We start from the raw sequence: 13,066 nt of genomic DNA, 5'->3' as shown, positions 1-13,066 counted from the left end.
AGCATCACAAAACTGTACTAACTAAATCCAGGAGGAGCTGCTGCCCCACCTGCTAGAGGTGTAACATATTTTAACAAGAGGACGTCATGTTAAGAAATGTCTGAGAAACAGCAAATACCAGGGGGTTTCTGAAGAATTCATATTTGGCATAGTTCTTCCTGAAGAGGAATCTGCTGTCACTGTTCATAGAGGCTTGGACCTGAACCACCAGCTCATGGTCTTCTAGACAGCGCTCTGAGGTGAGACAGGAAGAGAGAGGAATGAGAACAATGATAGAAGTTATTATTTTATTATTTCAACTTTTTCATTATTTTCCTACAATTGCCCTACGATTACAGATAACCTGATTTCAATAATATAACTTACATGTATATAAGATTGTCCGTTAAAAGAGTGAATAGTATGAATAGTTTCTCTTTGTGTGTCACACAAGTTCCCTGGAAATTTTTAATGACTGGCCTCTGTGGATGTGTTATCAACATTTCTCGTAAACCAGAAACAGACAGTTTAAGAAGAACGTGAAAATGAAACTGAAAAAAAAGTTAACTCATTCTATCTCTACAAGAACCTTACTGTATTTTTAAGCACTAATAATCTTATATATACGTATATGATTAAAGCTTTAAAGATTTTTCTTTATATAATTCATAATATAATTTTAGGCAATAATGAATTCAACATAAAAAGTGGTGAATGGGTTTCATTTGACCTGTTCAGTGGTCTTTAAAATTGCAGCCTGGTTTCAATGGTTTGTGCTCATCAAACCAGCTGTGACCGGTGATCAGACCAAGGCCTTTCTCTTTTAATGTGAATAAAAGAGGATGTGATTCAACAAAACGTGTGTCCCTGAATAAATGTGGTCAGACTGACTGTGATGCTGAAACCGGACATGACTCATGAGTCAATTCCAACAGCTTCTCTGTACTGTCTTTAATAAAAAAGACATCCCTTCTTTCCCCGGTAGATTCAATTAAACTTTGTAACATAACTAACTTTTTCAATACCGGTATGGTTTGAAACCTCTTTCTGGTGTGAAAATGGAGAGATTCTGTGCCACAGCTCTATCTCACATCATTATCTCATTTCATGTGTCCTCTCGTTCTCCCTCTTTATCCCCTCTGTCACAATCTCTTTAACACTGTCACGACTCCGCTCTTTCTCTCTGTTACATCCCGTCGTCTGTCTGATGAGTCACTCATGTTCGTGACAGTGACTCACCCTGGCAACACTGCTTCACTGTCCCAGAGTTGTTAACCTTTTTCGAGCTGACAAGTAGAGGTCAACGTCACTTATCTCAAAAGGACCATTTCATCCTATTCAGCAGCGCACCAAGAGTGGGCAGCAATGTACGGGAATAGGCCTCTCTGTTCAAACACACTATTGTTCCGGTTTCTCTGAAGCTGCTATTCTCGTCTACCACCCGGCCACATGTGCACACATTAAATATTACGGCACATACATGTGCAGCGCAGACTTGCTGTCTGTGCGCGCACACACACACACGCATGGGCAAGTACACACTCACGCAGGAATCTCTTGTGCTGTCTCGTCTCATACTGCAAAATGACTAAACAGACATTTCTGGTTTTCCAGTGAGTTCAACATATACAGAGGGCTATAAAAAAAGTCTTAAACTTAATGGAGACCTAATTTAAACACAATTACAATTGATGACTGAAAAGCAACAAGCCGCACTTGACAATTAAAGAACAGATTCAGCAATCAGAGAACTAACAGAGAAGCAAACAAGCCGAATCATTGGTTAAAATACCTAAACTGCTGTAATAAATATATCAATACAATGCATATGATACCACTATATGAAATTCAACCTAATATATTCCTTCTTTGGAAGGTTTTTGTTTTCTTTTATCATACGCTCGGACACAAATTCACATATGCACACCTCTACAAACACACACATGCGCACACACTCTGTATTGGCAGAGGCAGAACCCTTCAATTTCAACAATCAGCACGCTGCAGCTTCATCACAGCCTATTTACTGAGACTTCTAAACATAAAATAGGATGAGTGGTTATTCCAGACCTGAAAAGAATACGGTTGCAGTACAGGTGCACCAGAATAGAAGAAGGGCCACAATAGAATAGAGTTACCCTGCGCTAGAGATGATGTCATTCACGACCAGCCAACCTAACCTTATTTGACAGCATCGTGTTGGCAGCACTGATGAGAATTGTAATCAGATCATGATGGATGGTGAAATATTAGGTTAGAGCTTTGGGACCTGTACTTTGAATAATGCAATATATTTTCTGAAGGTTTCCTCACATGACAGCGTAACAGCCTGTGTGTGGATCTAACTGTACATTTTAGGAATAAACAAAAAAAACAAAACATATATTGACACAGTCTGTCAGTTGAAACGGCAGAAATGAAGTGTTTTTACATACTGTATGTTTTTTCACCCTGTCTCTCTCCATTTCACTACCAGGCACACCGCTCTATATAAAACTGCACCCCCTTCTCTCCCACATCTGTTAAACTGTACAGACATGAGCGCAGAGCGCAGGCTCAACTTGTCTTCCATAAGTGCTTTATAATCGCTCTCTCCTCAGGGGGAGGTTAGGTTTTCTAACGTTCAGCTGGCCACAGCTTTCCAAACTTACTGTTAGGGTGCCAAGTCTAACACAAAATCACCCTGACAGAAACGCAAAGCTCTCCGTCTTCTTAATGTGGCAACAAGTTAAAACTCCTGATGAAGCAGCAGCAATTTTTGACCATTGTTTTCATCTTTTTTCCTTGCGCCATTGTAATAGCACATGTAGTGCTCATAGATATAAAAAAATGCAAATCTACAAATGCAAAAGTGCCACGCTCGACTGTTAAATATACTTTTCAAACACCTCAATCAGTGTTTGCTCCTAACTGTATGAAGGATTTGCTGTATAGAATGTATTCTCTCTAACTACAACAGACCAGTAAACTAAAATATTAAATCTGTGATATCAAACTAAATGCTCTGCCACTATACAACCCCTCGTTTCTGAGAAGGTCCAGCCATCATCATTCAGACATTTTTGAACTACATCAGTCACAGAGGTCCCCGGCTGCTGCAGCGAGAGCTGCTATTTTCAGGAGAGTTGTGTCGGTGGTTTTCGCCACTCCTGAACTAAGGAACCTCTAACATCAAAGATATCCTTTTAAACTCTTCATCAATTACCTCCATCACCTCTCTGCCGTGTCATTTATAGCACTGGATCGATAGCATTACACTGACTCTGATACCGAGAAGAGCACAAGTCGGCAAAGGTTTTGTTACAGTGTTCATCAGTTTCATCACTTCATCTCCTAATCCATAACCTTCAGTTATCACCTTCTCTTCCCTTAGCTTCTTATCTGCTGGCTTCCACTGTGAGCCCTTCATGTAATTCCCCTTCAGTAGCAACTCGGGGAAAAAAAATTACATCATAATATAATCTTCTGCATAACAATCTTTCTTCACGGGTCACTCAGGACTCAGCGTCATCCGGGGTGGAACTGCACTGGATCTTTGTCCATACCCAGGATGATTTGAGACTAAGACCTGAATCCAAGCAATCTTGTGACCTCATATGAGCCTTCCAGAGCTAAGAATATTCCCTGCGTGAATGATAAACTTTTCTCTAAATCACTGACACCAAATTAAATTACTCAGTTATGCTGAAAAGAGTCTAAAGATGTATGTTTCAGGCGGTAAAGTTTTATCAATTGCTGTGTTTGTTTAATTTATGAGATGGCACCAAAGAGATTATCTGCTGGTTCCCGCAGAGGTGTGAGAGTGTTGGTTAGATTTAATAAGGGCCCCTGGGAAAGGCTGTCTCCACTTACAGTAAGTCTGCTGTTTACTTACATGGAATAACTGAGCTCAAACACACCATCTTTCATTCATTCATGCAATTAGCATCAGCCTTCATGATGACAAGTTCAGGATTATTCATCACCTTACACACTTTAATATGTCGCCTAGCGCCAACTATTCCATCTCTAACACAACTGCTTTACATTCAGATCTTTTCTTTCCTCTCAACTTTCAACTGTCCCTTCACCACTGAATCAGAAAATCATTGGTCTGTCAATACTAAAGCAACTCTGACCTCATGTTACGCTATGCATTATTTATTTCCCTCACTTTCTGTTCACACACAAGCTGATCAATACGTTTAACCTACATATTTTTCAGCGACAAGCAGCTCAGTGTGTGTGTGTGTGTGCTCAAATGTCTGCCTCGGTTTTTTCATGAGGTAGCACCATCCTGCCTCTCCTGCACAATACTGCACCGCTACAGCAACGTCTCGCTCAGCCACCGTGTTGAGCTTAAACACTGGACACGACAGCTCTGTTCGTGCACATGCTGCATAGTATGTGCATTCACTCATGCTTGAATACAAGCCTGCGTGAGAATATGCGCCTTATCTGTCTGCCCCGAGTATGCAGGGCAGGCATGCATGCACGCATACATACATGTGAACACACCTGTGTATGTCAGGTGATTGTCTTGCATGTCTCAGCCCACCCAAAAGTGCACGAGTGTGTGTGTGTGTGTGTGGTGGTAAGTGAGAGTATGTGAGCGTCCGTTCACGTGTGTTCACGTGTGCTTCTGTGTGTATGTGAGCATCTGCCCCTTACCTAGCCCTAGTAGTGGGTGGTGTTCAACAAGTGCCCAACTGTTGTCATCCACACAATGGCTTTTATAAACCAGGAGCTGGCACAGGTCCTTGGCTGTCATGTCGGCCGGGATCTCCACCACTTTACCCATGCCGTCTTCACTGAAGATCTTCACAATCTGTGCGGGGGAAACAGATTAACCTTCAGTTATAATGAACAGATCATTCGATGGTAGTTTGGTAGCCTACAGAAAAAAAGCATGACAGAAAAAGAGGCATTTTAACCTTAAATGTGTCCTCTAGATAAGAAAAAAAAACATATATATAGATCGATACATGTTTTCAGGATAAATTCAAAATGAGATAGAGGTTTGGTTATAGATTTTTTTATGGAATACTAAGTTGTGATAAAGTTATTCACCTTTTTGAAAACTCAGTGGGTGAAGCCAGCAATTTTCTTCAAACACTAGAATGGCATTTATGATATAGCGCCCTATACACTATGGCAAACACAGGCCTGTAATTATAGCACACAATAGGAAAGAACACACATTCAAGACTATGTAGCAATTGTGGCGTTAGAAATCACAGACAAGCTTTTCTTAAAGCAACTTGTTGGTGTAATACAGTAGCAAATATACTGTGGTGTCTAACAAGCGTTTGCTCTTGTTAACACAAAGCAGGACTGTCGATGCCATAAGTGTATATACAGTATCTTAAGGGGTTAGTAAGCACAGTGTTTCCAATTATAGCTTATCGAGAAAATGTATGCGAGTATCCAATGATAAGACATGACCATTGAATATGCTTAAAGCTCTTCATGAGGACAACTTCTTCTTTTTCCCCATAACTTACTATGTTGAACTTGGGCCAGTAATAAACATTTCAGAATTAATTTTGTTAAATAATTCATGACATTTTTTTCTACCTCATGCATAACTCCTGGTTTCATTTTGTTCCCATTAATAATACCGACTCAAACACATATTCATGCACATGGTGAGGCACTACTTATGTGTTATGTATATAGGCAGCATACAGTATGATGTTTATATAATGTATTGCAATAATGCATCAGGTGATGAACAGATGAAACCCCTGTTTAAGATCCCATCTGCTTGCCCCATTTTTATGGTCTTATGTCAGGAAATGTTTTGTAAAAATGTTTAAAATGTGTAAATAAAAAGTTCAAAAAAAAAAATAAGATCCCATCTGCTTAAGAGACACACTTTCAGAGCCACACATTCCTGTACATTCATATAAAGTGTAGGTGAGATTCCCTTTGTTATATTCACCCTACAGTCCAGGAGTTATAACTGTCATCTCTATTGTGGTAATTAGTGCTAAATCTGAGTGTCCACACGTTGGCTTTTCACAAGGAAACCATGCAGTCACATTCACAGGACACACAGCTCATGGCCCACAGAGAAAACTAGAGCAGCCTACTTAACCTGAAGAGGAATCCAGACTTGTTAGCCTACACAGAAATCCAGCCTACTAAGCCTAGACATGTAATGTATGCATGCTTCCCACATAATACATCATGGCAAGGCAATTCTGTTCTCTTCCTGAGCAAAAGACGCAGTTTATAGCATCACAGTTTGCACAGACCAGGCCTGAGGCGCTCTATCTGTCCAAAATGCTCAAGACAAAAAAGCAAGGGAACCTCAATCACTCAAAGCTGCTGACGTATTTGACTGTCTTCTTTTATTGCTCTGCTCACATCTTGAAAAAAAGACAAGTTGTCTTCAGCCTTTGAGGTATTTACACATCCCATTTCTCGCCTCTGGTTAAACATAGCAGTACTTCAAAGGGAAATGCACTTAAAATGTAAAAAGCAAAGGATGCGAAGAGAAGGCAGAGAGAGACCACAAGGAGAGATAAGAGACACTGAAAAAGAGCAGCCTTACCTCTACGGCCCGCAATAGGCAGCAGTCCGGGGAACACGAAGGCATTTTTGGGACTGAGCCTGGCTCCCCACACACTCACTCACTCAAACACACACACTCACTCACTCACACACACACAGTCACTGACGAGAGAAAACCTTGCTGTTCTGTCGCCTTGTCTCCAGAAACAGAGATACAAATTTGAATGCCAACAGTTGACAGTTGCGGTTGTGCTACCTGTCACATAGCCTGGAGACTAGTCGTTCAGTCTATCTAGGCCGCTGGCTCTAGGAAAAAAAAAAAAGAAAAAGAAAAAAAAGAACTGTCTGTGTGACCTAAAGCTGGTGTCTGTACAGCTCACAGGACAGAGACACAGAGACAGTCAGCGATCGGATGGCAGCAGGTACAGTACAGTGCTTCCAGTACCGGTTCAGTCTGACAACTATCTTTCCTTCTCTCCCTCCCTCTCTCCCTCCCTCTCCCTCGCTCTCTCTCGCTCGCTCTTTCTCTCTCTCTCTCTCTCCCCCTCACAAAGGGTTACAGCCTCAGCCACGGGCTCCGAGGCACACTGAATCAAACCACACGCTCACCAACCAATCATAAGGCTGCAGCAGGCTGATGTAATCATTCCCACACAGACCCAGGCGTGCGCACACACACACAGAGGCACATACACTCCCTGAGAGGCGCACACACTCCAGTAGACACACAGACGCACAGTCATGGACAGACACAGCCAACTTTTTCAGACCGACCTCTTGCGAGCTCTCTGCATCAGTTTCTTTTCTGACCTCGAAGCGAGGGGGTTCATTTGAGAAGGGTGTCAGGCAGAGAGGAGGAGGAAGAGGAAGAAAAAGGATAAAGGAAGGAGTAAAAAAAAAAAAAAAAAAGTTTGCCTTTGTCGCTTTTCTCGCTTCCAAAATGTTCTGAAGGCTTCAAGTGAGGGCTTGTTGACTTGTATGTTTTTCTCTGCCTCTTTTCCTCTCCCTCTCGTCCTCCCTCCTTCCCTCCTTTCCTCCCTCCCTGTGGCTTAACTATGAACTCCACAGTCAGATCTCTCTGCCTCTCACAGCAGTAACAAGACTCATTACAGAGCAAATGAAATGAAACAAACCTGGAGCAGCACTTGAGCACTCCGACCTTCTCCTCCTCCCCTGGTGGCTAGCTTTGTGCCAACATTCTTTCTCTCTAAAGAACAAAAAACCTGGAGACTTTTGCACGCACACACTCACACACAAACCCCCCACCCCCCAACCCCCACTCCTCCTTTTAACTCCGATATTTAATACGGCATCAGACGGACAAAAGCCCTGACACACCCCGTCTGGGAGAGGTGAGAACAGCTTTATGCTGTCCTTGAAGCAACTTCTTTTATTATTCTGCTTTTTTTCAGGGGAAGGCGAGGGTGTGTACATGCGTGCGTGTGTGTTTGTACATGAGCGGTGTAAGTGTAATCCAGGAATAAGCACAGTTGCAGAGAAGGAAGGAGGAAACGGTGGTCAAAGTGGTCAAAGAGATACAACTTAATTTACTATAGTGGGAAACTTTGGGGAGAGGTGGAGGGAGGGGTGGGGGGAGTCTGTGGCAGGGGGAGGGGAGAGACAGAGAGAAGTGTGTGTATGATTGCACATGTACGCAGGCACATATGTGGGTGTGTGTGTGTGGGATAGGGAGAAACAGGAGACAGACGGACGTGAGAAGTGAAGGGAAAAGGAGTGGGAAGCCGAGGGAAGTGAGAGAGATAGAGAGAGAGAGAGAGAGGGAGGGAGAGAGAGAGACAGAGAGAGAGAGAGAGAGGGAGAGAGAGACACTGTGCGGTGACACAGTGCAGCAAAATGTGTAGTATGAATGCTGTCTACTGTTAACTACATATCAGAGGCTGCACAGCTGTGTCTCTCTCCCACCCCCTTCCTGCCACTGCACTCACACACTCACACAGATCAAGACACACACCCTTGTCTACGTCACAGTTAGTCAGCCAGAGGGGAAAGCCCCAAGAAGAGAGAGGCTGCACGGATCACACATGCTGCAATACAGGTTTTCACAGACACTGCTGCCATTGGTCAATCAGTCAATCAGTCCACTGACGTCAAACCTTTTGATGTAGAATTTGTTGAAATCCGTCAGAAATTTCTACAGTTCGGATGTTTAGAAGACAGGAATGATAATCCAATGACAGGGTTTGCGTCGTAGTCGGTTTAAACAAGAGCACGGACCCAAGAAAACACTCATGTTTGCCACTGTGTGTGTCAACACAGCTAGTGTGTACATAATGCACAAGGTAAGAGATGGCATCGCAAGTATGGTGATAAGAAACTAATACCAGGAGGCCAGAGAAGTGGAAGGAGTTATCAGGACAAGCAGTAGGTAGCTGGTAGGAAGAAGCAGTAAAAATAGAAACCAGCGTCTGCAGGAGCAGCTTCAGTCATCAGGAAAGTATCTTCTTGTCTCATGATAGAGACCACCTCATCGACGTCTCCGACTGTGACTGGTGATTTTAACAGTCAGATGATACAGATCAGCTGAGAGTGTGCGTGACCTCAGCCCCTGACCTGAACTAATGCAATCCTCCAGTCTTGCTGTCTGTCATAGGCTGCGAACAAATCAAATGACCAAATGTGGAATCATTTGGGGCGTGGGCTGATCTTCCACTAGCTGTGGAAATCTTATCTTGAAGTGTGGCAATACCGTTAGACTGCCTCAGGAGTGGAGGGAATGAGAAAGCAGACCGAACGGTGATGACAGCGGAGTGACACATTTCAACTGACCTACTCTACTTCTCGGTGTTCTTCCTAAAGGCAAAGAATAGACATGCAGGTAAAAAAGGGAGGCAGGAAAGAAAGAAAGAAAGAAAGAAAGAAAGAAAGAAAGAAAGGAAAACAAGGATAGAAAGAAAGATTACTTTTTTTATCCTATAATGCTTTTAACTGTGTCCTCATTTAAATAGAGGAGCAGAGCAGAGCAGGGCCTCTCAACTTCTCTGATGACTCAGGTCTGATAACTGCCCTGTGATGTAATCCCCCAGGGAGAGACTGAGAGCTTCAGGCAACACACACACACACACACACACACACACACACACACACACACACACACACACACACACACACACACACACACACACACACACACACACACACACACTGTCAGACACACAGGCACCCAGATGTGCTCGGTCACGCGTACACATCCTGACACACACTGCTAAGCACATACATATTTTACATTTTGTGTATATTACAGTTTGTGCATGTAGAACAATCCTCTCACAGACTCGTACAGTGACACGGCGAGACAGAAACTAGACAGGCGTAAACAGACAAAGAGAAAGTAAACTGCACTGTGTGAGGACGTGCTTTGTGCAAACTGAAATATGTACACAAGCATGTGTGTGCACGCCCAGCAGCTCACACGCATCCACACATCCATCCTTGTTGGGAATTGGTTGGTCTATAAATAGTTCCAGTGGTATTACGTACAAATTACAAGCCATTACATCAGATAGGAGTTACTGTGGCAGATTACAATTCTAAAAGACTGTTAGCCATTAGGCATACAAGCCTGCACACACGTTCGGATCCATTACATGTGGGTGATATTGGGAGGCACTTGAAAAAGGGCATGTAACCTGGATAACAGCTGCACCAGGGTCACGAGTCAGTGTTGGTAAAAAAGCATCATGAAACAAAATGCAAACCGCATTTTTCTTTTCTAAAGTGTCTCCAATCTCTCATATGTAAATTCACCCTCGATACCAGCTCCCATGTCAAGTCTTCCTGGAATACTGGAGCAACAGGGGAATTTTCCGATTAAGACGCACAGGGACTTTCTTGCTCTGAGTTGATGCTTCAGGCTGTGTACAATTATGGCCTCCCTAACCTTAACCACAACCCTTAAACGAACCTTAACCGACTATATCCTCAACATCCGACTGGCTGAGCTTTTTGGTAACAGTATTACCACAATATCTGGAGCAAAAAAAAAAAAAGATTCTGTTCCTTTATTCTGTATTGTATCCTTTTACTGTTGAGGGCTGTGCTGTGTTTGAGATCATACAGTGTTTGCAACCCATTAAGGGGGGGGGGGGGGGGGGGGGGGGGTTAGTAATAAAATAATTAGGGAAACTTAAAAGTGAAACGAACAGCTATGAAAATGGTTAACAGCACTTTTTATATTTAAATTTAACAGATTAAAATGATTAATAGACAAGGGAGGAAACTGAATTGTAAGTTTACTAGTTTAGTTTGTTTATTTATTTATTCAATAGGGATGAAGCAATTTAACATAGTTCCAATATAAATCATGAAACTGATGTATTGCACAGAGAGTTTATAGCTGTTGCTCATTTTCAACTCTTGCCCCTAGTAGGGCTTTTCCATGTACAGTGTAATTAAAATAGTCAGTTTTCATTATTATAAAACCAGAATTGCACAGTTTGGCTGCACTGGTATTTACTTGTTACAAGGTGCTGGTTTTTGCAGGTTCTCACTCTTGCCAAGACAAACCCCTCCACTCAACATCTGCTCCTTCTCTGTCTTACAAAACAACAACAAAGAACTGTAGCCTTTTATAAGCTGATTTGGCTCACACGACCCACCCCAGCTCCATATTCCCATGAACAAGTGCCCTCTATAAAGCCCCCCTGACTCTAATGTGGTGCTGTGTGTGGCCCGGGCCACCACTGGAAAATGACGATCGGATGATGAGATGGAGACACAAAAATCTGAATGAGCCAAGGACAATTGGCCGTCCCCGCTCAGCGCCTGTAGTCAGCAGGAGTGGGAGGCAATAGCCAAGAAAACTCTGCTGACTCATGAGGAAGAGATGGTGAACTGTCCCTTGTCATCCAATTACAGCGTCAAATTAAGACCCACGACACAGAGGCCTATCAGGGCTCAGCGAAGCAAAAGAAGGCAGAAAGGGATTTAGTTGGAATAGTGAAAGAGGGAATAGGGAGGAAGGAAGGAGGGGAGGGGGGTAGGAGAGACGGAGGGATGGTATATAGAGGGAGATGTATTGAGAGAAACGTAGGACAGTGGCAGCCTGCCATCTCTGCCACTGTGCAGCCATGCATCAGACCATGCACTGTATGTTGGGTAGTTAGCCCACAGAGCCCGCTCTGTCTGTAAACAATGGCGTCTTAACACCCACTCGGGCTCAGAAAGTCGAAGGGTCGGAAGATTCTGGAGCTGAGTCAGGTCAGATTTAATCAGCACTACAGGTCAGGTTGCACAAATTTAAGTCAGAAATATGGAAAAGTTATAAATAATATTAAACATATGCAACAGGAAAATATCAGGGATCTGAAGGCAGAGGCAAAGTTTTATGGATGATTCTGACAGGTTCGCAAACACTTTCTGTATATACTAAAATATTAAAACAAAAAAATGAAAATGTGTCATCCAAATTAAAATAGGTTTATTTTAGCTTGGACCTTTTTTTTTTTAGCTCATATAGCCTTGCCTATGGCCTTCCAACACTTCTGGTGACCTGGGGACCATAATTTCCTGAGCATATCAAATGTGTTTGTTCAAAAATTTGTCTTTTCAGAAAGTTTGAAACAAAATATCCCTATAGTGTGGAAAGCTGTCCTGTCTTCCATTGATTTATTAATGTTTTATTTAGATAATTTGAATTCCATAACAAAGTATTAGCAGTTGGTTGAGAGATAAAATATCTTTCTTTACTAAAACTAGACTCGCACTTGCACAGTATATGGCAACACACTTCTTAAAAGCCATTTAGAGCGGGTGATGATAATGCAAGAATCATCTCTCCTCTATTTACTGTGACCACCTGCTGAGAAACACCCTGCACGGGGCCAAATATTTTACCAAAAGGACTAAAGTGGGAGCGGATGCTTAATTGTCCCTCAGGGCTGATTGCCAGCAAACCCCGGGCAGCAAATGTCCTTTCAGACCATCGCTGATTTGGAGCTATTGTCCAATTACAGCAGGAGGGCAGAGGGAGGGGGGCAGGGGAATTGTGATTGGGCAAACAAAGGATGACATCACTGGCATGATTATGGCAATACACTGGAAATGGTCCACCGGTTGTACGGAGAGCTGCGGCGGCGTTGCCCTGTGCCCTCGCATGTAAGTCGGCCTCATATGAAAGGCAAAGTTTAGACAACCAATCTAATGAGAGATTGTGTTCCTCATAATTCTATTTTACACATTTGGTAAAACTTACAGTTGGCAGCAAAAAAACACAAGTAACCAGTTGTAATAATTCTGTGATTGAATTGTCATAAAACTACTGTATAGTAAAGCTATTGAATAGTAGCAATAATGAATGAACACCGCAGTTCAACAGCATTAAGGGAAAACATCTTGAGCACCTCGTGTTCCATGAGTGTAAAAAGAGGACTCCAGCATCAAAGGCAACTACAAACAATCATTCCCCATTCAGAGGAATCACAGTATGTGCCACAGTTCTGTACAAACTGTCCTCAATAATGGGAAGTTCTCTCCGGAGACGCCAAGATCACAGTGTCTTCTGTCTGTTACTCTCTCTCTCTTTCCACTGACACAAATCCCTACTTTAAATAAATGTGGCATGTCCACCCAC

At 42.7% G+C, this 13,066-nt stretch overlaps 1 protein-coding gene across 4 annotated transcripts in view; it reads right to left on the bottom strand.

Annotated features, from left to right (window-relative positions):
- The window catches only part of grb10b (growth factor receptor-bound protein 10b), a 66,630-nt gene that overhangs the window by 10,861 nt on the left and 42,703 nt on the right, over window positions 1–13,066 (bottom strand). For 3 of the 4 annotated variants that reach the window (XM_056380880.1, XM_056380877.1, XM_056380878.1), the window contains exons 6-7: window positions 4,630–4,786; window positions 119–234 (exon numbers count right to left, since the gene is read on the bottom strand). In XM_056380880.1, the coding sequence (XP_056236855.1) occupies window positions 119–234; window positions 4,630–4,786 (273 nt within the window). Of the gene's footprint in view, window positions 1–118; window positions 235–4,629; window positions 4,787–6,517; window positions 6,931–13,066 lie in introns of those variants that run through there. The other variant, XM_056380881.1, reaches the window with a different exon arrangement.

Source organism: Seriola aureovittata, chromosome 7 (assembly GCF_021018895.1).
Source record: "Seriola aureovittata isolate HTS-2021-v1 ecotype China chromosome 7, ASM2101889v1, whole genome shotgun sequence".
Classification (NCBI taxonomy): Eukaryota; Metazoa; Chordata; class Actinopteri; order Carangiformes; family Carangidae; genus Seriola; species Seriola aureovittata.
Note: the sequence above shows the minus strand (reverse complement) of the source record. Positions and strands in the feature narration are given on the sequence as shown.